The sequence below is a fragment of the Podarcis raffonei genome, chromosome 4, assembly GCF_027172205.1.
Source record: "Podarcis raffonei isolate rPodRaf1 chromosome 4, rPodRaf1.pri, whole genome shotgun sequence".
In the NCBI taxonomy this organism is placed as follows: Eukaryota; Metazoa; Chordata; class Lepidosauria; order Squamata; family Lacertidae; genus Podarcis; species Podarcis raffonei.
Genome location: NC_070605.1, coordinates 55,334,822 through 55,361,500, shown reverse-complemented (window position 1 = coordinate 55,361,500; position 26,679 = coordinate 55,334,822). Strand labels below are relative to the sequence as shown.

The 26,679-nt window shown below is 40.1% G+C and overlaps 1 protein-coding gene across 1 annotated transcript in view; it reads right to left on the bottom strand.

Annotated features, from left to right (window-relative positions):
* DYRK1A (dual specificity tyrosine phosphorylation regulated kinase 1A) overlaps positions 1–26,679 on the bottom strand; it is a 94,417-nt gene that overhangs the window by 58,337 nt on the left and 9,401 nt on the right. The window contains exon 2 of the mRNA XM_053386698.1: positions 5,066–5,147. Within this exon, the coding sequence (XP_053242673.1) occupies positions 5,066–5,075 (10 nt within the window). The 5' untranslated portion in view covers positions 5,076–5,147. The remainder of the gene's footprint in view (positions 1–5,065; positions 5,148–26,679) is intronic.

Here is a 26,679-nt window from a genome sequence, read left to right as displayed (position 1 = left end):
GGTACCACTGTATCTAATTAGAGGCATCAGATTGTTAGTAGTTCAGATATGAAATGTCCAAGCTATATGGTATGTGCTTGCTACACGGAATACCATGATGTGCAGTGGTTCCTGCATTTTGGTTGGTCTTTGCAACCAAATTTATGGTCTTTGGGATATCCCTGTAAGAACATAAGAAGACCCTGCTGGATCAGGCCAATGGCCCATCTCCTCCAACATCCTGGTTTCACAGTGGCCAAACAGATGCCTGTGGGAAACCTGCAAATAGGATTCGAGCACAAGAGCACTCTCTCTTCCTGTGGTTTCCAATAACTGTATTCAGAAGCACTGCTGTCTCCAACTATGGAAGCAGAGTACAGCTAATAGCCATTAATAATCTATAATCCTCTTTTAAAGCCATCTAGGTTGGTGGCCATCACTGACTCCCGTGGGAGCGAGTGCCATAGTTTAACTATGCACTACATGAAGAAGTGATTTCTTTTATCTGTCGTGAATCTTCCAACATTCAGCTTCATTGGATATCCACGGGTTCTTTTCTCTAAACTAAAAAGTCCCAAATACTGTTATCTTTTCCCATCCCCTTGATCATTCTGGTTGTCCTTTTCTACAACCTTTTCCTCCTCTATCTACAAAACCATTTTTGAGATGAGACGACCAAAACTATACACAGTATTCTGAATGTGGTTGCACCATAGATTTGTATAACAACAATATATCAGCAGTTTGATTTCACTGGTTGGTGCTGGGAAATAAGCTCTTAATGATGATTAACTCTTAATGATGAAGAGGAATTTTCTGCTGGCATTATATAGATGCCAAAATATTTCAACCATCTCTAAAGGTCTGCAACTAGCCTTCTGTAGAAACAGGAAGCTTGGCTAGCTAGAGACTTGTCTCACACAACAAGGCTTTGTTTTATTATCTAATATGTATAGATATTACCATTATTATTTGCAATACTTATTATCAGCATGTGGAAAGAGACAGTATTTTTCTTCTACATTTTCAGCTAGGTATTTTGAATTTGAGCTTTTACCAAATAAAGGATAAAGCATGATGCTTTAACAGTACCCTATTCTCTAATTGCTGCAAGCATGGCCCTATATTCTATGGGAGTGCACTGATTTACAATAACCAATGAAAAATTCAGTCCTGAAAATGAAGCCTAAATAATAGTTCTGCCAATAAGTTAAGTGGCTAAGGGCTGCAATCCTATATATGTGTACCCATTAGGCCTTACTCTAAGGTTAAGTAGGTACAGGTTTACAGCCTAAATCATAATCTAGAGATAAATTTACATTTTATAATTTAGATCAGGAATTGTCTAACTTATATGTTTCTCAAACAGTCAAAATAAAACAAAAAGTATGTACTGGGGAGAAAAATAATAATTTCTTGTGTTGCTTGTTTCATTTAAATATAACCTGTAAAGCTGTTTCTGCATTAAGGACTTGTGCAACCAAGAATTGTCAATCAGGAGATCATTGGCATGCATGCATAAATCCCTCTATCTTCCTCTTTCCCTCAATTAAATATGCATAGGTTTTAAACAGAAGCAAACAAATCTGAAGACCTGCCACGGGATGTGAGACACTGGTATTTACAGCTTTGACAGATTCATATTCTTCTGAATTTCATATTATATTTAAGTAAAGCCTTAATATAAAGTATCAAAATGAATTATATTAAGATAAAGCTTACTGTCAGTACAATCTGTCATAACTGAAGTCATAAATGCTCAGATTTAGAATTTTATATATTAAGTTTATTAGGTAACCAATGTCTTATTGTGCATTAGTCAAGACTTACACTTAATAAACTGTTAGTTTTCTTAACTCTCAATGAGCACAAATCCCAAACACCTCACAGTAGGAAGTTTCCTCTCCATTAAAGACAGCAAATGTATGAAGCCAAAACAATCAAGTACAGTCATTACTTTTGATACTTGACTTAAAGTACTACTGCCACTATTGCCAGCTGCTGAGTTTCTCTCACCAACAACACTTGGAAATAAATAAACTGAATAAAACAATATTTCTGAAGTGTCTAACAGCCAAAGCATTCTTATTTTTTTGAATTAAATTCAGAAGTATATTTCAGTCTAACCTGCTCTCTCCAAAGGAGTAATGATTACCCTTTCTCTAAGAGTCCACCCACTAGGTAAATGAACCTCTGGTCTTGGCAAGTCTCCTTACAGAAAAGAAGCAAACACAGAACATGCAGCCATATCTTTAGATGAGTAGTTTTGGTTTATAGGAGCCTCTATTTTCATTAATTTCTTTCTTGGGACACACTAAGTTCTCCAAGGACACAGTGTTTGGAGCTGACTGCCCCAAATCTTAAACAGCAAAAGCAAGCTCTATACCTTTTTTTTAATCACAAAATGCTTCACCTACCTGAGGATTATAAACACAGCAACAGACCTATAGCCTGTAGCCCAAAAATATGTAGTGGAAAAATGGAACAAGGAAATTAGGTCTCCTGTGGAAGTAGTAGGGCTGCAAGCACTAATTAATGTATGATCAGCTAATTAAAGCATTAAACAAAGACTATTTTTCTATGTAAAAGGAAAAATGGTAGGAAATATCTGGCTTTTGAGGACGAGTATTTATAAATGTAAAATATGGATACACACACAAAATATGAAGGCAGAGATATGTAAAATATGAATAAAATATGTAGTGTTTATAGTTATCATACTGGCTTTCTACTGGACCCAGTCAATAAATCCCAAACTTTCTGTCCTGTATCTCATTAGGATTATCCAACAAATTCACCTGAGCAATTCTCTATTATCTGCCCTCTACTTGGGTTCTTAAAATAAGTTCAGTTTGAAAGTTCTGGCCAATCTTACACCTAACTCCATCCATGACTGACTTGAAAATATGCACTACTGAGTTAAATGGTTCATGTTTCCAAGTAAATGCACATAGGATTACAGCACTAGACTTCAAATGAGTGATCTTGCTTAGTGCCCTTGCAAGTATACAGAAAAGCGAAACAGAAATCCATGAATTTCATGATTGCCCTCACTTAGATACAATTCTGAAATCATGTGGAAAAGGGTGATAGACTGAGTGATAAAATATTTTCAATTATCAATCTAGTTAGAGCCTTTATTCCATTTATTTGAAAACCAATTTCAAAACGGGAAACATGATTTCTCTCTCTCTTAATGATAGCCTTTTAAAATTAAAATTACTTTAAAATTCATTCACCCTGTTTGCAAGGTACTCAAATTCTTCATTGCTGGTCTTCCTTTTTAGTGAGGTCTTTCCTTCCACCTTGAAAAATATCCAGCAAGCAAGCCTCTGTTATGACTAGTAGTTCTAGCCGACAGATCCAAAGGCAAGAAGGATCTCCCCAAGAATCAGATATAGTTTCAACAAGAGGTTAGACCAGGTGTGCCTAACAGGTGGCTGATAGGCCACATCTGCCCCCCCAGAGCTTTTTTGTGGCCAACAGCTCAATGAATTTGTCATTTTAAAAAATTAAAGTAAATACTTTTTTTAAAAAAACTGTTGATTGCTCCACCATAATGATGCCAATAGGCTTTGTGCCGCCGCTCAAAAAATGTGTGTCTGTGTATACATATGCACATACCACTCTATTTTAGATAAATACAAAAGAAAAAGCATTATAAAGAGAATATATTTACAATCAATCTGTGAAAGAGCTAAAAAGATACAATGTGACACGTTCTTCTGGAACTTTAGGATTCAGCACATGAAAAAGGATACCCATCTTTCAAAAAAATTATCTGATTGTAAACCAAAGTCCTTCTATAGCAAATTAGCTGTGTCATGCGGGAAGGGGGTGGGGCAAGCTGCTGTGCTAAATTCTCCCAACACTGGAGGAAAAAAGGTATCCATCAGGGTTGGTGGCCACTGTTAGCCTGTAATCCTTTTTTAAAACCATTCAAGTTGCTGGCCATCACTGCCTTGTGTGTTCAAGTTCACTTTTGTCCATCTGATGCTTCAAGAAGTGTGAACACTTTTTAACACACTTTTAAGCAAAAGAAAAAGGTGGAGAAGAGGTAAGTGGAAAAGATGTGGGAAAAACCATCTTGCTAATTTAAAAAATATATATCCAATATTCCAGGTGATGGTTAAAGGTAAATCTCAGGACAGCAAAGACAGAAGACTCCACTGTAAACTACATATACAAAAACACAAGATAATCAATGAACCACAAACTTTTCCAGTTCTGCACTATTCCCCAAAAACACACATCATTTGTCTTCTCATTATGAATTGTTTTATAAAATAGAACTTTAGCCAAAGAAAAAAAAGCTTTATCATATTCAGAACTCTTAGGGGGAGACTGTGATGGTTGAAACTATTTTTTGTACAATATATAGTTTATACATAAACAGTAGAGGTAGGTAACCTTTTGCCTTCCACATGCAGTTGATCTACAGCTGCCATCATCCCTGACCAATGGCCATGCTGGTTGCAGTTGATGGGAATGCCCTTTACTTTCAGTATAAAAATGCAATACAAAACTATCTGAAAAGTAATAATCTTTGCCAACATTATTCTATAAGCCATGTTACTGGGGATAAAACTATTGTGGTTCACAAGCTGATTAAACTCTGAATAACTTGAAACCATTTTTCCATTCTTTTACGAGATGCCAAACTTGCTATTTTAATACTTTTTTATCTAAGTTATGCCTCTCAAGCAAGAGTTTCTGATTTCCCTGCCCACAACATGCAGCAGAATGAAATGGTAGCACAAAGATACAATATAACAGAACATACCACTTCAGTCCAGATAATCAATCAATCAATCAATCCCCTAATTAAAAATGTTTTATGTAAATGGAACATAACAGCAAATGGTTGAGCTAGAACTTTTCAACCTCATGTGCTAGTTTACTGAAACATGTTTCCTGTCATGGCTTCCATGGTGGGTGAAATATAAAGCTAACTGAATACATAAAAATATTCTACCACCTCATAATGCTTCGTGTACAACCAGCTGATGTTAACCGACAAGCTTTTTTGTTTGGTGATTAATATAAATCAGGAAACTTATAGGTACTTTGAAACTTAAAGAATTACCTGTATGCATCGTCTTCTTTCAAATATCATACCATCCTGTGGGGTGGGGGGTGGGGACGTGGGGAGAGGCCAGCAGCAAACACTGTGAACACAAAAAACATTAGTTACCTATGTGGATTCAGACACAATCTAATAGGGTAAGAACACAGGAACCTGCCTTATCCCAGGTCAGAGTATCTAGACCAGTAATGATTAGAGCTGTTCAAAACCTTCAATTGCCTTTCTTTTAACAATTTGAGAAGGGGAGGACACAGAACATGCTTTCAAAAAGGGTAGAGTGGGAGCAAAGTTCAAAGAAATTTATTCCTGTTTTCAAAGGAAGGGGCTGTGCTTACCTCATTTTACTGTTTTTTCTTCAAGCATTGTGTAAAGTAAAAGCAGAATGAAGCTCTTATGCCAGCTACATTGCATAGTCATGTGGGAAACTAAGGAAGTGCTGCCACACTGGAAGCCCTGCATGACTGAGTGTGTGCATGATGATTTTAAAAAGCTTTAAGAGAACCTTAAGAGCTTAGCAGCACTTCCTGGGACACCCACATGACTACACAACGTCATGCTGTCACCCCAAGAAGTGTTGCCAAACTGAAAGGCCAGAATGAGAGTTTCATGCTGCCAGAATGGGCAAAGTGGTTTTACTTACACAACATTTAAAAAAAGACTTCCTAGGCCACATTGTACAGTAAAATAAGTTGTGTATGCATCTCTAAAAATGTTATGAGAAATTTGCATTGCACCTATGAAAGGTGCAAAAATAGCTCCCAAATTCTCCAGGAGTAAATGGCCATGTGAAATTGGGGAACAAGTTTTGGCCTAGCACTAGTGAAGGCTACTCTGACTGGTAATAGTTGTCCAGGATCTTTAACAAAAGTCTTTGACAATGCCTGGAATCACACCCTTACATCCCTATATAGGGGTTATATATGGCAGGTATACAGTGGGTAGGAGGCAAAACAGGATGACAAACTCCTCCTCATATTCTTAGGCAATGACAAAGAAAATTCAAAAGAGAGAGGAGGGGCAGGTTTTAAGCCTTCCTGACAAGACTGGAGTAGCCCTAGGAAACTAAACATCACCTGCTCTCTGATCCTATTTAATATGAGATGCCAGGGATTGAAGCGGGTGTCTTTGGCAGGCAAAGAATGTGCTCTACAACTGAAACATGGTCCCTACTTTAGAAATGTTCATCCAGACTGTGTCTGGGCTAACCATCCTTCCAGAATGGCCATTCTCTATTACAGTCAGCTGACTTAGTACAGTGTGGCCAATGACCAGCACATTGATATAGCTGGAAACAATTCTGTGTGCAATGGTTCCAAATCCTGGTCAGAGCATTTGAAATCCACACATCAAGAAAAGTGTCTAAATCATATAGAGAGTTTCAATGCCAGCAACATGCATTCTTCTCCACAATAAGCGCAATACACATAGTGAGAGTGGCTTTCAGAAATTATGGTTTTCACATGGAGCTGCTGTCATATTGAAATACTTCACCCATCTCCAAGTGGTAACAACGTTATAGTCGCTCTATGCAGGATTCTTTCTATTATCAACATCTATATAATTTCCTGAATCAACTTACGTACCTTAATCCATAGTTTCAGAAGGGTCATTTATGTTGCTCTGTACAATGTAACTTATTTTTCCACACTCTGCTTCTTTGTCTACTTCCTATGTCTGCTTACCAGACTGTAGACCAAGCACATTCCTTTGTCATGAGTAGGGCTGGGCAATATTTGGTTTTCAACATCATGATATATCACCAGCTAAATATCATTATATACCAATATATCACGGTGTCTGAAATAAGGATGGAGTTATGTAGAGGCTCTGGCTGGCTTCCCACATTGTGATTTTTGCATAGTGCACACACACACACACACACACACACACACACACACACACACACACCATGATTCGCAATATCTTGCCACATCAAAAATTATGATACTGATATCACCATATGGATTTCAAACAGGTTTTGGATGATATATCAATATATCACCCAGCCCTAGTCATGAGAAAGACCAAAATCCTGGCTGAACTCTACCATCTTATGAATTCAAGCTCACCTTGATCACACTTCATTTAATAAAGTCACTAGCTTACAAACTAGAAGAATGGGGCAAAAATATAAAGGCACAACACAATGAAGCCAATTCTTCATTAGAAATGGACTAACAAATATCTATTATATTATACTCACTTTCTCCTGAAAGTGTTTGTCATACACTGAGATCTCAGTCACAGGGACTTTAAAAATAAATAAATTCAAGTATATATAGTGCCTACTAAAATGAAATCCTCATTGATCTGCTACAACTCTTATAGACTACTATCATGGTACTTAGGTATTTAGCAAGAACTTAGGTAACTGCTTAGTTAAGCAATTGAAGCTTCCTTCTTATTTATGGCATCTCTAAGAAAATTACACTTTATCACTCTCCTGTATCGGTCTCTACACTCACAGCACGCACCATAACCTTCCAACAGTTTGACTTCACCCCCCAAGGTGCATTCCTCCATTGTCTCCCAAGACAGACAGATGCCAACAACATTTTATCACACATGCATGCTAATATACTCTACTAAACTCTAGGGTTTGAATCTGATTTTCCTCTTAAGTTATAATTTATTGTCTAGAACTGTCACTTTTACTAGAATGAGGCTTGGGGACCTGTGGCCCTCCAGATTTTGTTCAGCTCCCATAAGCTCCACAATGGCATGTGGAGTTGTATGAGTTGCTTAAACACACTACAAAGCACTCCCGGTAAACACCAAAATATTAGTTATCACTATGAATAGGAAAATGAATTGAGAAAAATGTGGATGCTAGATAAACAAACCAAATTAAGCTTATCTCATAGTCAGTTAATTACTCATTAGACCTATTTTGCACAGAAAGGGATGATATCCAACTAACTTGTTCCATCAGTGCAAGAATCTACACTTGTGCAACAGAACTTCCCCCTCTCCTCTCTTCATACATGTCTTGTGTCCTCCCCACATCTGTTGCAGAGGGCTGGGGAGGGGGGAGCCCAGGACAGATTTAGGAGGCACACAGGGGGATAAGAGAAGGAAGATCCATTGTGCAAGTGTAAACCTTTCCACTGATTAGACAAGCTAACTGGATACTGACCAAAATGCTTTAAGTCATTTCACACAGTCTACAGAAGACACCTTTTCTGTTGGATAAAATATTTAAAATAAATTACAAACCTACAAACATGATGGTACTGAGCAACAAAGGATATGTAGCATCTTATCACTATATTATAACAACAGTAGATTGGTGGTAGAAGAAGCTGAAGAGCTGAACATATCCAGTGTATTTTTTTTTAACCTTTGGATGGCAAACCCTATGGCATGTAGTGAACTGTGTGTGTGTGTGTGTGTGTGTGTGTGTGTGTATTAAAAACCCTTCAATTCTGAAATACATTCACAGTGTGGAATACAGGAGGGGAAGGTGGGGGCTGCTGTTCAAGAAAAACCCTCTGGCACATGGAACTAGTTGTATACTTCTTTGGATTCAGGGCAGTCTGGTCCCAGTCCTTCCTAACAAACTTACTTTTAGTAAGAAGTCCGTGCAGCATGCTACAAACAACAGCATGCTTAGTTCTTTTGACATTAAAAGCCAAGGTGTTTATAATTGCAAGTTTTATTTTACTGGCATTTTCAGTAGAGTATGTTTTGCCAGAAAACAGCCTTTATATTATGATAAACTTTTCTAAGAGCTATAGATGAAAGATAATAGCATTATTCAAAATATGTAACATCAGTGAAATAGTACTACAACTTCTAAAAAGCTTTACCTACAAGCCAAGACAAAGAAATTTAGAAAAAGTTGAGAAACCTAGTGAATTTTTAAACACATCCAATTCAAAGATACAGTCCATAACACTAAACCTTTTACACCAGGAATGGGGAGCCTTTGGGACTCCAGATGTTGCTGAACTACAGCTGCCATCAGCCCCACTAAATATGGCCAATGGCAAAAGATTATGGGAGCTGTAATTCAGCATTATCTGTAGCGCCAAAGGTTCCTCACAACTGTTTTACACTGTTGAAAACAATTATAAAAACAAACTCACAAATATGATATTGCCCAGAAAAAATACTTGCCCATCTTCCCACTCATACCTATCAATTTTTTTACTCAAAATGGAGAACTGAACAACTTGTACAAAGTTTCACTTCCTGGATACATGGAAAGCATTCTTACCACAGGTGATCAGATAGATTGTTATTTAAATGTTTGTACAAAATAAGATATTAAACAGTTTTCTGCTCTTACTATACATTAAATCCTTGATTAAAAAGTGATTGAAAAGCAACACCAGCATTGTAATGAAGGATGTTTCCTTTAAGGCAAGTGAAAATACTTCAACCAACCACAGCTGATCACAAGCCAGAAGGGTATCATGAATGCAGAATTAAATTCCCATGACAGAAAGATCACACATTCACAGAAACTAAAGTGGGAGAAAGTACTCAATAATAGTAACAAAAATGAGGAAATAAAAATTTAAAATAATGGTTGAAACCAAACACCAAGGCTACTACAACATAGACTTTCTTCAATATTAAACACAATTTAACTATGCATGGGATTAAGGTTTCTTTCAAAATGTCTAATCCAAGTAAGGCTATTTGCACACTTACACAGAGGAAGTAGCAATTACTGAAACACAATGGATGTTGTTCTTCTGTCACTTTTTAAATTGTACAATGCAAGCACATGCAAGCGTAATAGCACCAATGCTATTTTTAGATTTTCAGCGCTATTGAGCTTGTATACACTGCTGTTTCAGCCCTCAAGTGCTGTGAGAATACTGTTCACAACTGTAAAAGTGTGTTGTTTCCACTCTGAGGCTCCTTAATTTAAGCAGCCAAGTTCCATGCAACCTGAAAGCCTCTTTGCGCTGCTCTCAACTTAAACAGGAAAACGGTGATAAGCAACAAGACCACAAAATGCCCCAAGTAAAGATCAGTAGATAAGATAAACCAATGCTCCACTATTGTGGTCATGATCTGTACACATTCACTTCCCTCATGCCACTGGGAAATATATCTGGCAAAAGGACAGCATACATGCACTAACCCAGAAGGGGTTGGGGACTTGTGAGGGTTGAGAAAATTTGATTTCTATTATGCCACCACAAAGAGTCATCAGGATATTTTGTATTATCCCATCTACCAATTTCATGAAAAAGGGTTGACAGGAAGGAAAAGTGGGCTACTTCTAAACCCAAACTTCTCTCCTTCAGCACCAAAGGACAGCAGAGGCCACCTTCACTACTGTAAAAATCAGAGGGTTTTGTGTCTGAGGACATATGCTACAGGGCTTCTCCAATCAAAGCATAACACACCCGTGCTCACTACCCAGATCCTTTGCAAAGGTAGCAAAGGCTGTCTCTCCTCACTGTATATTTGAACAGGGGGTAATTTGCCTCTCAGCCTCCACCCCAGTCCTGCCCAACAATGCTTTTAGGAGCAAGTGTGATATGAGGCCCTCTTCACTATCAGAGGGGTCATTGTGAGGTGGGAGAAAGCTGAAATCTAAATCTGATTTACTCCTCAGGTATGCCTGATCACCAAGTGTGATTCATGGGTCACAGAACATCCATGTGCAAATCCAAAGGGCACAAACCATGCAAAAGTAAATGCTGTGAAAGTGAAAAATCCATATACAAAACCTAATGTTTCTGTGCTTGAGTTCATGGCACTTCAGATTTTTTTGTCACTGCTGAGTAAGTTTATCAAACTTATTAAATACTGAAGGACCAAACAACTAGTAAAGTCAAAGGTGCAGTCTGGCATCATATTTAAAATCATATGTAGCATCCATTGCACTCCTCACCAGGATTGTGGCAGTGGGAAGAGTAATTCTTTCTACCCACACCATTGTCCCAAAATCCCCTATCCTGAGATTGCTATTTGACACAAGAGGAAAGTTACTAGGGCACAGATAAGTGTGATTAGACTACCCTGTCCAGGAGCAGATGCAGTAAGTGAACCAGCCATAGCTGGTGAAAGACACTCCATGGGGCAGAAATAACTGAGGATCTAGGGTAGCCCATGAATCTCAAACCTGCTCATTTAGGAGGAAAGCAACTAACTGAAAGTGGGATCCACCTGCTCACAGCAACTTAATTTTGTCATTATTCAGGTTTTGTTTACTGATGAGAACAACCAAAAATATCCCTGATCAAGTAACACAGAGACCTAGTTCAGAAACCATTGTTTCCTGTTCTGAGAATGGGCCTTGGCTCACATTCTACCCTCCTTCATACAGGAGGGGAGGATATTTGTAACACTTCCTTTTGCAGCTTGGAATAACCCAGTTTCCCACTGCTTTCAAAACAGGAAAGGGATTTGTTCAAACCACAGTTAGCTAGAAAGAATAATATTCAGATGGAGTCCATGGGGAGAATCAGCGGAGAACAAAAGTTCAGCAAGGAAACAGTACCACGGACAGCTCTGAGTGAAGCTGGGAGTGATTCAAGGTGGAGACTATTCAGCTACAGGCAGAATCTACAAACCTGTATTTGCAAAGAAGGGCAAGAGTTCAGGCAGGGAAGCAGAGTCACAGATAGCTCCAAGTGAGACTGGGCAAAGCTCAACCTGGATGCAAAGCATCCCAAAGCAACCATCTGGAAGTACAGTGGTACCTCGGGTTAAGAACTTAATTTGTTCTGGAGGTCCGCTCTTAACCTGAAATTGTTCTTAACCTGAGGTAGCACTTTAGCTAATGGGGCCTCCTGCTGCCGCCACCGCACAATTTCTGTTCTCATCCTGAAGCAAAGTTCTTAACCCGAGGTACTATTTCTGGGTTAGCAGAGTCTGTAACCTGAAGCGTCTGTAACCCGAGGTAGCACTGTATTACTCAAGCAGAGATCTGGAATCAACTGAGCTTAGGCACCCTGTAAGGCTTGTTGCCCCTAACTCCACCATCCTCTGAGAAAATGGCTGGTGTTTAAAGGATGCACTCCTCAAATGCTAACTTCAGCTGGACTAGAAATAATCTCTGTCAAAGATCTGGAAGCAAAATACTGATAATCAAAATGGAGGCAGGACCGGCTCCTCGGGCTCTTCTCACATAGGACTGTCTGGCATAGTAATTTCTTCTGAGGCCTGTTGTGAAGATACATTGGCACTTAGCCTCTGCCCTCCTCAGTCCCTTTAATTCAGGGGTCTCCAAACTTTTTGAGCCTGGGGCACATCTGAAAATCTAAAAAGCTGCTGTGGACACAACAAAATACCCATTTCACAGAAGAAAAACTGTTGCAAAACATCTACACCCCACCCCGAAATAAGCAGGCAACATCTCTCCTACAAGCACGTGTCGCACTCATCAAATAAAAGCAAAAGGCAGGAAGCAAAAAATACCTCAATTTCTAAAAAACGGAGAAGGAAACGTGACAAGGACCAAGTGGGATGTCTGAGAGCTTTGTGTTGTCGATGGGCATCATGTTACTCACTTAGGAACCTCAGAGGCCACCTTGGCATAATGGTCTTAACGCTGCCTATCCTTATGGACAAACATACTTCTTTGATTTAACATAATCATGGATATTGAAAAGTTACAAAATTCTTGAAGGTTAACTTTATAATCAAGATTATTCAACATTGGGTTTTTTTGTTTTTTGTTTATAAACTCCAAAGAGACTTGAACAGTGGTCGCTCAGGTTACAGATGCTTTGGGTTATGCATTTTCAGGTTGCGGACTGCGGGAAACCCGAAAGTACCGGAAAGGGTTACTTCCAGGTTTTGCCGCTTGCGCATGCACAGAAGCGCCATATCGCGTTACGTGCATGCACAGAAGCGGTGCTGCAGGTTACGAACGTTGCGGACATGCCTCCGTCACGGATTATGTTCGCAACCTGAGGTTCCACTGTACTAGGCAAAAGTAAAGACCCATCTAACTAATATTGTTGTATGCCCCCAGGTGAAATACAATAAATAAATTCAGTACATTTAATTTTTTATCATTGATACTGTTAAACTGCCAGAATCTGGAAGTGACAAGCTGCCACTTAGGGACAACCACAGCCAAATATCTGTCCTGGTCACTGCACTAAATTATTTCTGCAACTACCGTCTATGTGTCTAAATTAAACTTCTCAAACTGTCCACAAAAAGAACTATTTGGGTGGTCTGCAGAAAGATTGCAAAACAGTCAATATCTGTACTTGGCTGTGGATTTGGTTCATTTTTTTCTGACAATAGAAACGAAGAGGCCACATTTATCTTGGTTTATCAAGCAAGCTAAGAAGGCCTTGGTGTAGGGCTCACAATTTTCATAGCATGGAGCTAGAGCAGTCTGCTTAATTTTCCACTAAAGGTTTACAAAGTAAAGGTACCCTTCTCAGCAGCCTGACTAGGGCCCACAATTTTCATAATGTGGTGTTGGCTTTGATAATGCAAGTGCTAAATGAAAAAAAGTAAATTTTAATACACACAACATACAAAACATGTATGAATTATGAGAAATACATAATATAACAGATAAGAATTTTGCTTAATAAAATGATATCATCAATGAGTACTACCCATTTAACCGTGTGTGGGAGGGAGGGAGGGAGGGAGGGAGGGAGGGAGGGAAAGACAGACAGACAGGGAGAGAGAGAATGACTGATTAATCTGATACTAATATGATCTAGTTGCTAGGGTAAGAAAAATGCTCTATACTGACTTTAAGATCCAGATTGTATTGCTATTTAATATAATAAATAGTTCATTTATTTTGTCTAACTTCTTGGAAATGATTAAGTGTTAACTTAATCACTGAGGTTATATACCATTCCTTTAAAGCTGAAGTGTTATATAGTCTCTATTTGGAAGCTCTAACTAATTTTGCCGCTGTTAAAAGGCTACTATTAACTCCAAATGTTTCCATTACGACACCTAGTAGTTTTGTTTAGCTGAGTTATAACCTTTTCCCGGAAACTTTTGGGGTTTGTTATTTGTTTACAAGTCCATCATGGGTGAGTGAAATTGAGATCATTTTGTCAACATTTCCAACAAATATTGCTAACTACAAGGTATATAGTTGCTATTTTTGTGGTGCCATGTATATACAATATAAAATATTTGGGGGAAATTCTTTTAGATTAATACAAACGGAGTTGCTGGGTCCATTACAAAAAAATCTATTTCCACTGATCACATGAAAACGTTTATATAGCTCCCAAGGTCTCCAGCAATTTTCAACTGGTGTACACCAGAAGTTTTCAACCTTTTTGAGTCCACAACTCCCTTGATCAATTGCCTTCTTTCTGTGGCACCCCTGTGGGGCTCAGGAGCTCAGTTATGTCACCCCTTGCATGCAGAGCTGGCTGCCTCTCACTCTTTTTTGAACATCCTCCCTTGCAGAGTGTTCCCCCAGCCTCCTCTCCTTTCCTCTCCTCCCACCTTGGGAGTCCTCTGGGCAGCAGCTGCTGCTGCCTCTGGTCTCTGAGCTGCCCCAAAGAGAGGTGCTTTGTCACACTGCCCCACAGGGGCTTGGGAAGAGGATGCCCCTAACCTTAGTGGCCCAACTGAGACTGGCCAAAGGTGAACGTAAGGTCAGAACCTTAACTTGGGAGGCAGCAGCAGGCGCTGCCAGGCCTGCATAACAGAAAGGCTCCCCTTTGGCACCAGGCACTCAGCTCCCAGGCAGGCCTTGCACAGAGCAAGCACAAGAAAGGCCAGAGCGGCACTTGCCTGCCTGCCCGGCCTCCCACTTGTCCATCCAGTCCCACATCAAGCACTGGTGGACTGGCTGGCTGGGCTCCCTTGCCCACTTGCTTGCTTACTCTGAGGCCGCTTCAGCTCCTGGCAACCAGCATCCATTGGCCAGCCCCTGAGGCAGCATTTGCTTGGGGAGCTTGTAGCCAGGGCTACTGCAACAAACAGCTGTGCAAGCCTTTGGGAAGCAGAGAGGGGATGAGAGGAGGGAGGAAAGGAAAGAGGTATGGAGGCCAGTGTTGCCCGCAGCATGCCTGACCATTATTCAATGCACCCCAGGGTGCCATGGCACACTGATTGAAAACCACTGGTGTGCGCGCACACACTGATTTAGATCACTTTCTTACATTGAAAGCACCCCTACATCAGAGAAGTTAGTTAAAACAGTTACTGTACTGTACTGCATAGAGGGTGAGGCACTTGTATTAAAAGACTACAGCCAGCAACCCACAATGATTCAGTCATCGTTTCCAGCAAATGAAAATTTTGCACCTTCCTCTTACTAGCTTACAACTGAGTTAGAAGAATAATTATTTATAGTTCTAATTTTAAATAGGGAAATATATAATTCACCAATTGTTAAGCAATATATTTACACAGCTCCAAAATAAAAACTGCTTAGCAGTCATTTTAGATTTTAGGGATTTTAATGTTCTATTGTTCTCTTCCAAATAATATTTTCCAATCTCCCAATTATTTTATTATTGTCCTTCTCCATACTTTAAAATGTACTTTATGAAGAAGCATGATTGATTTTTATAGCTGCATTATATTTCTTTTGCCCACTTCCTAATCATGTGTAATGTCTTCCTTACTTTGTACAGAGTCTGCAATAAAGTTTCTAGGGAGCTGTCCACAACAGTCTCTTGCCCAAGTTAGTAGAAGCAAAATGATAGAGAACAGCAAGCTTCTTTATGCCAGGTAAGATAATCATTGGTCCATCTAGCTCCATATCTACAAATGTGGCAACTCCACAGATTGTTAGACAGGGGTCTTCACAGGCCTGCTTAGCGATCACAGCAACTTTATGATGCAGCTTTCTCCATGCAACGATTGCAACATGCAACAACCAATCAACACATGAATTGCCTGCATTGCACTGACAGTCCCTTCATGGCACTACGAACACTGTCACACAGATGTGAAGTGTACACACACCCAGCAGAATCTGTCTCCTACCTAGCAGGTCTTCATCTTTCCCTTCATCCCATGTTTCCATTCTTTTCATTTGAGTAAATAAAACAACAGAAATTGAGAACCTCCAGCCAGCAGGGGTGTTGATTTGACCTTCAGGGAAGTTTTCCCCAAGCCATGCCTACATCACATATGATGTCAGGTGTGGAACAGATAAAAACACAGCTGAAAAAGAAAAATTGGGAGCCTTGACATGAGCTCCTGATTGTTCCTTTGCAAGTGAGGCTTTCATCTGGCACCTTTGAAACTTGATGCTAAATGCAAGTCACACTGGGATTGGTTCCGCTTGGGAGTTCTAATTGGAAGCTCCAAAGTTGAACTGATCCCTGCCGAAAGTGAGGTTTGCAGTCAGCGCTATCAGCTGATCTGAGTGCATCCGATCTCAGCAGGGTTTGCAGTGAGAGCTGATTAGCACTGACTGCAAACCCCTTTTGGCACAGATCTTCCTTTGCAACTCAGCTGGAGTTCAAGTCAGGCTGCAAAGATTCAGAAGCACACTTAGACTGCCCTTCCAATTCCAAAACCATACAAGATACAACCACATCCCAAACACAACCTCATTCTATATTGTTTAGGCTGTATGTTCTGTTATGTTCCATCATATTATTGTTGTTTATTGTTTGTAAACCACTTTGGGATTCATTTGAATGAAAATGGCATAGAAATATAATAAATCAAATCAAATTCTTTCATTTAAAGTTGGGCCACAGTGATGTGAGGTGATTGACAGGTGGATATCCCCACCCACCTGTCAAAGTGATCCATTCAGGGTGGTGGAGTTAAGAGTGGTGATTTTTAATCTAGAAGCGTTTCAAGTGGTAGTGGTCAAAAGTTAACAAGCATACAGCATGCAAACCATAAATGTTGAGATTAATAGTGTAGTTTCCTATCAGGGATGGGAAACTGTCGGCAATCAATTCAGATCTGGCCTGTGGAACCTCTCAATCCACACTACAGCCTCCCCTCCATCAGCCCCACCCCCTGCTCAGCCCCTGCCACAATTTGATCAGATTCATCAGATTCACCAATGTTCTGGTGCCCATCAGAGGTTCCTTTTCATTGTTCTAACTCCACTCTCCTTTTTCATCATCGGAGCTACATAATCCTTCCTTCACTGGCACTGCAATGACTACCATGGCACAATCAGTACAATGCTAAAGAATGATAAACAGGAGTCTCCCTTTCCACATTCCCCTGTCTTTCACCCTGGTTCATATTCTTCAGAGGAAGAAGGGCTTCAGTTTCTCTCCAAAGCTGGTTAAAAAGCTTCCTCTCCTAGATTACGAGTCTCCTTCCTCCCTTGCCTGTGGTTGCATTTCTCACACTGTCTTTCCATTTCTGCTTCTCCAGAGACTGTCCTCTGGAGTTGAGCTCTCAGATACCTTCCTTTCTAGAAACTGGGCTCACAACATATATGAGAGAAAGTTGATGCCAGCTACATAGTGAGCCCCTATCATTTTTCAAAAACTGCTTTGCACTGTGCCAGAAAAAGAGAAAGCCATTTGCACTGAGTCATGGGGGGGAGCTGAGAAAGGAAGTGAAGGGTGGATAAAGTAGAGTCAACTGAAGCAGAAGGAAGGGAAAGCAGAGAAAGCAGCCCAAAGTGGACAGATAGAAGGCTAGTTAAATCAGAGGAAGCAAACACTATGAACAGCTTACTTTAGTTTCAATATCTCTGTATGAAGCAGGGATTCACCAGCCATTATTCCCATCCTCCCTTTCCACCAAATGTCTCTCTTTCTGCTCCTTCTCCTGAGCTCGACTTGGCACTGAATGTGGAGTCCCTATTTCACCCACAAATTGTACAAAAGGAGTCAGCTCAGCTTTCTACTGTTGATTCTCAGGCTCTGTAGCCACAATGAAAGTGAGTCTGTTGGTTTGGAGATTCTCTGGGTATGATATTGATTTGGAGAATTGTAACCAAAAGGAGTACGAAATATGGTCTAAGACGTGGGAAAGGAAGTAGTCCAGAAGAATGGGATGAAGTCCAGGAGGAGGAGTTTGAGAAGAGTGGGAAATGGGCAGAGAAGCATTGCACATTACCAAGAAGCTACACAGGTAGAGAAGATAATTTATTTGAAATTGTTAGCCAAATCTTATGCTGCAGGTGTTTCTCTGAAATGCCTAATATTCCATACAATGGGAAAATACAGCAGTCAATAGACACCAGAAACTTGAACTTGAAAACAGCCTAAGGAAAAAGACATTCCCTGAGGGAGGAAAAACTGGGCATCATCAGAGGCCCCTTTGAATAGCACTATCAGATAAACTGATGTTACAGATTCTTGTAGATTTTGTTTGTCCTCATCTAATTCTTTGGCTCAAATTAAATTATACCCTGTAAAACAGCAGAGGCAATGAACTCAATATGAAGGCTGAACACAATACAATGCCTTCGTCCAGTCAGAGAAGTATGGTGAAATGATGTGAAAGGAGCACCTACCAGGAAAAAGTCATGAGAAGAACTAAAAACAAATGGAACTTTTACGGAAAAGGTAAGGTACCTCCACTACCTAGGAAATTAAGAGTGCTTATTCTGAGGAAAGCTGAAAAATAAGTTGCTCTCAAAAATTATTTCACAGCAACCCAACTTCATTCCTTTTCACCCAAGCTCCTGCTTACCTATGCTATATGACCTGCTGTTTTCCTTAACTGTTAATGAGCTCCCTTTCCCTGCTTTATATTTCTGCTATTGATACTAATAAGAAAATGGACACAATGATACAGCAGCAGAGTCAGTTGCGATGGTCAATGTAACAAAAGCCAGCTGTGCACAGGAATTAAAGACAGAAAGAACTCCAGCTGGAAATTATGCCATTCCAAAAAAAGGAAGAAAAGGCTTCCAGTTCTGTAGCTTTCAGACACCCAAGATCAAAATTAATATTCTATATAGAAATAAATCTAGTTTAAACTATATATGACTTAAAGCTTGCTTTCATGTGGAAATATAGACAAATATACAGAGGAATCCTAGAGCAGAGTTCTTCAAAACCACTGGCTATGAAGCATCCCAAATAAGGAACAATTTCATTTAGAATATTTATATTCTACCTTTTGAATATAAGATCCCTCAAGGCAGCTAGTCATGACAACATTCAGAATACAATCCTATGCACATTTACATGGAAGCAGTTTCCACTAAAAGCTTCTCTTCTGACTACGTACTATTTGATATTGCTAGTAGGTAGGGATCTCAGAATGTGAACGAGTGCATGATGGAAAGGAAGTCAACGTAATAAAATACACAAGATTTTCTTAGTTTGCACATTTTATTTGCCATGATATGAATTTGCAGGGCTTTTCTAGGTATAGAACTTTGCATTTTCACTTGTAAAAGCACATGTACTACTGTCTGCAAGATTGAATGATTAAATTGCCATTACAAACTATCCCAGTACCAGCAGGGAAGTATCATATCAGAGCTAATGCAGCCTTTAACTGCTTTGACCATTTTTATCAATAACTGGAGTCCCACAATTAACCATTCCTTATAGTGCTACAGTAATTTACACTGCATACTCTGTTCCACTACTATTTTTACAAGCACAGTATTTTACTAATTAGTTTTTAGTAAGTTGTAAATTACAAAACACATATTCTTCAGAGTGGATAAAAGTTGGGGCTATTTACAAAATAAAAATTGGATTAAAACAAAGTTTAAATCAGAGTTTTAATAGTTCTTAAATAACCATCTGTTGGCAGGTGAGGTGGATGACCATCTGTCATGTATAATCTAGTTGAGATCCCTGCATTGCAGGGGGTTGGACTTCCAACTCTAGAATTCTAGGATTCTATGAGGTCAAATGCAATCTGAGAGCAATGGGACAAATAATAAAACTTTTGTGCCAGTCCTCTACCATTCAGTCCTCCAAGTGTTCCTCAACCATCACAAGGTGCAAATTTCCATATAAAATTTTCATAAATCTAGTTAAAAATTGATGTTTTTACTCTTTTAACTGGCGCTGTGGGTTAAACCACAGAGCCTAGGACTTGCCAATCGGAAGGTAGGCGGTTCGAATCCCCGCGACGGGGTGAGCTCCCGTCGTTTGGTCCCAGCGCCTGCCAACCTAGCAGTTCGAAAGCACCCGCAGGTGCAAGTAGATAAATAGGGACCGCTTACCAGTATCATAACTTGCCAAAACACCTCTCCAAAATGAATTTTGGGATACCAAGGGTTTAAAAGAATAGTTCTTATTTACATATAACAATAAGAATAATTTTGCTAACAATCAGCCCCACTGGGCAATTTAAAAAACTGATCTAATGAAGCAGATTTAAGCGCCTGTAAAGGCACATGTACTGCCACAACTCTGCACTGTGCTCATGAGCCCCTTAACTAATTAATAACCAAAATTCCAAGAAATTAAAATGTCAATATGTTTCCAAGATTAGGACTTGAAAAACTACCAATAACTTCCAAGCCATAGTTCCAGGTTCTTATATAACAAATACTATTGCTTAATTGATTATGTCAGCATAATTTTTGAGGTTACTAGCTGGGATTATTTATTATTTTTAAGCCCCACATTGGACAAAAGATTTCTGCATTGCAGGGAGTTGGACTATATGACCCACATGATCCCTTCCAACTCAAAATTCTATTAAAAATACACTTTACACACTTATTTAGGCATCCACAAATCTATTCACCAGCTCTCCAAGGATGAGTGCTCCTTGCCCTCTAGTGTGGACACTCAGAAGCCCCTAACAGACTAAAATTTATGCTACAGTTTGGGAAAAGCTAAGACTCGTGCTGTTTCTTAGCTGTTTATAATCTAACACAAGAAAGAAATATGCTTGATTTTCTCTAAGGCCATCTGCACATGCCAGAGGACTTTGCATGTTAAGAGGGGAGATTAAGTAATGAGGACTGAAAGAGCCTGGCTAGTAATTGAAGCAAATATTTCTGGAACACAGAACCTGTTGTTAGGACATCAAACCTGGACCGTATGAATCTGCCATTTGCATTGCACAAAAGTGAAATCCTATATATGTCTACTGAGAAGTAAGGTACCCCTGCCCATACGGGCCAGTCGTGACCGACTCTAGGGTTGCGCGCTCATCTCGCTCAAGAAGCCGGGAGCCGGCGCCGTCCAAAGACACTTCCGGGTCACGTGGCCAGCATGACGAAGCTGCAACTGGCGAGCCAGCACCAGCGCTGCACACGGAAACGCCGTTTACCTTCCCGCTATAAAGCGGTACCTATTTATCTACTTGCACTTAGGGGTGCTTTCGAACTGCTAGGTGGGCAGGAGCTGGGACCGAACGACGGGAGCTCACCCCGCCGCGGGGATTCGAACCGCCGACCTTACGATCAGCAAGAATTAGGGACTGAGGTTTTACCCACAGCGCCACCCACGTCCCTACTGAGAAGTAGATACCATTAAGTTCAATATGGTATGCGACTGTAGTCTTAAAGATTAATTCATTAATTTTAAAACTAACTTAATTACCACTGAATTTAACTTGGGATTTCAATTTTACTATTAGAATATAATAAAGAGGGGTGATCAGTGTATCAGTTATTTTGCAGTGCTTATCAGCAGGTTTCACAAACTGTTTTTGTGGGAGAGCAGGTATCAGAGAAGGAGGAGCAAGGATTATCTAGTACGTGTTTCTTTACCAAGACCTCTGTCAATCCCAAACTACTTTTTAAGCTTTGCACATGTTTAAGTATGAACTGACTTGGACCCTACAATCATCATCTGAGACCCTTCTTCATGTGTCTTCTTCATGTGTCTTTCTACAGTGGCTCCCTGCTTATGTGATGCTCTCCCCAGGAGGCTCACCTGGCGCCTTCATTACATACCTTTAGGCACCAAACAAAAACATTCCTCTTCTACCAAGCCTCTGGCTAATTAAACAATCTTATAGTCTTTTAAACTGTGTGTGGGGTGTTTTTGTTTCTGTTATTATTTTTATATTGTAAACCACCCTGTGATCTTCAGATGAAGAGTGGTATAGAAATTTAATGAACAATAATAATAAGCAGTAGGAGTAGCTGGTTTTTTGTGATCTACAAATATAAAAGGAAAACCACTAAATTAGGTAAGCAGTACCACACAAGTACTTTGATATTCTGCACATAGTCATTAACATACAATTAGAATATATATTTTGAAAAGATAGTGTAATAGAGATCATCTACTTATTCACTGGACTACTTTTTCTAATGAACACCAATTAAAAATAACTGCTCCTTATATTTTAAAAGTCCAAATGTCTACTTTTGTTTACATTTATGTGTTTATTTAATCTTAGAAAATTAAAGCTGGCTAACACTGTCAAACTAACAGCAATAAATTTTCCTAAGGGTACTGAGCAGGCGTTCTTCAGAAGCGAAATCATTTTTGCAGTTTTCTGAAACCAATCCACCCTTATCACTTCCACTGTTCTGGTCAAACACATTCTTTCACTTTCTCTTTCTCTAGCACATATTGCGAAGACATTTAACAAGTTTTTTTAGTGTTGCAATCACCATTGAACCTGACCCTTTTAGTTTATGCTAGACTTCCAATGCCTGTTGTCTTTGTCCATGGAGTTTTCTTGGCAGGCATACTGGAGTGGCTTGCCGGTTCCTGCTCCAGGTGGATCACGTTTGGTCAAAACTCTCCACTATGACCTGTCCATCTTGGGTGGCCCTGCATGGCATAGCTCATAGCTTCTCTGAGTTATTCAAGCCCCTTCGCCACGGCAAGGCAGTGATCCATGAAGGAGACAGGAGTGCCTGGCGTGCTCTGGTCCATGGGGTCATGTAGAGTCGGACATGACTAAACGACTAAACAGCAAACAGAGTTCCAATGGTATCTCTAAGCACTACACTGGCACCAGAATTTAAATGGTACCAAGAACTCCTTTCAGGAGCCAAAATTACTTCTATGCCCCAACTAATTTCTCATTCTCCAGTGCTGCAATCTGCACACGTACTCAGTACATGCAGAAAGAAAGTGAAGTCAGTAAGAAGAGGAATCATTACAAGACACAGAAGCAAAGTAAAAAAAACACCTCATGAATCGAATCAGATGTCACTTCAAGGGAAAAACATGTGAATTCAATCATGACTAGAGTGAAGAATACAGCAGCAAAAAAGGAGGAACTTAACTATTCACATCATGAAAATCTAATATCAGAAATGAAGACAATTCATCAAAGGCTGCAATCCTACACACTTACTTGGAAGTAATCCCCCACGAAAATGGGACACTCCAAGTAAACCTATATCATATCAGGCTTCAACACATGGTCGGCCGATAAGTGAAAGACAGTAGAACTAGCCTTTTTGAAGCAGATTTTAATTTTTAAAAAATTCACCACTGAGGTACTTTTAAGCAATACATTCTCTTAGCCAGCACACTTCTGGATAGCATAATATACAGATCAGCCTTACTAGCTAGGCAAATAAGAGATTGCTTTTTGCTTGGCATGCACACTATGCAAAATATGTTATTTCATTATTTCACTGGAATGTGAAGAGAAATTATAACAATGAAGCAGTTTTCCACCATTATTAGTTTTTGGTTTTTTATGAGCAAAATATATATTATACTGTGCTGTTGCGACATGTTATCTTTAAAAGTGAATGCATGAGTTTGGACAGATACAAAAAGAAAATTTGCTCCTTCCTCTCTAAGCACTGACTTGACCTAAGTGGTGAGGTTATTGTGGAAAACTACTTCAGTGTTTTATAAAACAATTTTAAAATGCAGTATAATGGTACTTGGAATGTAGGAACAACTGAATATCATGATATTGATAGCAGTGCTATAACTCTACTCCTCTTGTGTAGAAAGCTGAAAGGGGCAGTAAAAAAAAGAACAGCCTTCTGAAGGCTGGCGGTGGGAAGAAAAGCCCTTGTCCCGTCCCCCCAGCCTTCAGAAGAGGTCGGGGGACAGACTGTCCCCAGACCTGGTCTGAAGGCGGTTTCCATAGGAACGCACTGATTGATTTTCAATGCATTCCTATGGGAAACCGTGCTTCGCAAGACAAAAAACTCGCAAGAAGAAAAAACTCGCGGAACAAATTAATTTCGTCTTGCGAGGTACCACTGTAGTATGTAACAACTGTGGCTGTTTGCTAACTGTTTCAGTTATATAGTCAGAATACCCTACCCTGCTTTCCTTGTAAGATGTTGCAATCCTGTTTAAAACAAAACTATAATAAAACTCCTTGTGCAAACCGGAATCATGCCAAATCCATTTGGTGAATCAATGTACTTCCCTGCACAACAGCGCACAACACTAGAGTCTGTCAAGACTGGCCCGTACGGGCAGGGGTACCTTTACCTTTACCGTTACTATGCCCCATCAAGTCCAGAGGGACATTTTTACCCTCAAGAAAGTGTGCCTAGCAGCTTGTCCGGCAGCACAGAAGCAAAGTTTGCTGCCCGCACAGCAATACAAAAGCACAAGACGTGTGTCTTTTGCTGCACGCGAGTCTCCTGGCTCATGTGGGAGCCTCACCCAGCCAGATTGAGATGTCAGTCACCAACCTGGCATCCAGAAATCTCCACTTTGTCGCAATTGGACCCATGCCAGTCACAAAACACGCCTGGGGAATTCTGAACACTTGTCTGAGCCAGACCATATATTGGTATCAGCAGCCATAGAAAGATTCCCACAAAGAGCTTAACTCTTGCTCGTTCCATGGGAAACTATAGGCCTATAGAAACTATAGAAACTATAGAGTTGGAAGGGACCCAAGGGTCATCTAGTCCAACCCCCTGCAATGCAGGAATCTCAGCTAAAGCATCCATGACAGATGGTCATCCAACCTCTGCTTAAAAACCTAAAAGGAAAGAGAGTCCACCACCTCTCATGGGAGTCTGTTGCAATGCCAAACAGCTCTTATTGTCAGAAAGTTTTTTCACATGATTAGTCAGAATATCCCTTCTTGCAACTTGAAGCTATTGCCTTGAGTCCTACCCTCAAGAGCAGAAGATAATAAGCATGCTCCCTCTTCCATGTGACAGTCCTTAAGATATTTGAACATGGCTATCATATCTCCTCTCAATCTCCTCTTTTCCAGGCTATACATACCCAGCTCCTTCAATCGTTCCTCATAAAGCTTTGTTTCCAGACCCTTGATCATCTTGGTTGCCTTCCTCTGCACATTTTCCAGCTTGTCAAGATCCTTCTTAAATTGTGGTGTCCAGAATTGGACACATTATTCCAGGCGTCCTTATGCCAAAGTAGTTTTACTGGCTCTGCATCTTACTCCTATCCACTGTGCGTGACCGTGGACCAATATAAACTTTCTCCTCTGGTTAACAGACTCTGGCCTAATTCTCACCTAGGGAGTGTCCAGGGGTCAGCAAACTTTTTCAGCAGGGGGCCGGTCCACTGTCCCTCAGACCTTGTGGGGGGCTGGACTATATTTTTTGGGGGAAATTGAACAAATTCCTATGCCCCACAAATAACACAGCATTTTAAATAAAAGCACACATTCTACTCATGTAAAAACTCCAGGCAAGCCCCACAAATAACCAGAGAGGCATTCTAAATAAAAGGGCACTTTCTATTTATGTAAAAACACACTGATTCCCAGACCGCCCGCGGGCCAGATTTAGAAGGCAATTGGGCTGGATCCGGCCCCCGGGCCTTAGTTTGCCTACCCATGATCTAGGCCATACTACTTCACATAACGGAATGCTCCTCAATACTAAAGATTCCTTTCGCAGAAAAACTGAACTCTCAACACGTTAGTCATGTGAAGGGCTCTCATGTATCAATGGAGGAGCAGGGTCATGTTGGTAGCTGCACCCTTAATATTTCATGATCAATATCTCTCCACCCCAAGCAGTGTTAGAAATCAGTCAGGCACCAGACAAGTTTTGCGGCTGGCACAGGTCCAATTGTGACCACGTAAAAATCTCTGGGTGACAGGCTGGCAACTAGGGAAAGCAAAATGTCACTTAGAGAAGGATCTGAAATATTTTCCTTGAAGCCTGGGCTTGTTTTATTCTACACTGTTTGATATTTTAATGTGTTGTAAACTGCTTTGAGATTTGTTCTTCAAAATATAAATCAGTGTAGAAATGAAATTAATAATACTATAATGACAATAACAACACCCCACTGGAAAAAATGGTGCCTAGATATTCTATTGTGGTGACCATAACCCAGGTTTAAGGTGCCATTTAGCAATCAGATTATATATCTGAATGTCTAACACTGACCCCAAGTGTCCATGCACTGAAAACTTAAAGAGCAATACCTACACATGTGCTCACACTTAAAGATAAACAGATGCCACACATGGATGCTGGGAGGCAGAACTAGTTCAGCTGCAAAACAGCTACACTTTTCTAGTTCACAAGAGAATTATCCATACCAGTAATTGTGAACAAGAATTATGCACCAGAGCAGAAGACTCTACTAGTCTTTTCTTGCATCTATATTCTGCAGTGTATAGTCCAGATACAGGTTCTATCTCAGAAAGAAAAAGCACTGTGTGCCACCTACAACCACCTACTGCAGACAGCTCATATATTTTCCAACTCATTCTACTCAGGCCCTTTCCTGCTTTGGTTCTTGACTCTGCAAACATTTTCCCAGTACAATACCTACTCCTCCCCCCTCATGAGTTGGAACTGCCTTTTGAAAAGTGATTTCAGCTTTTCTCTATAGCCAGCAACTTTGTCCCATAGATCAACCACTTCACCCCAATCAGCTAACTAAAACAGACGCAACTTTCAG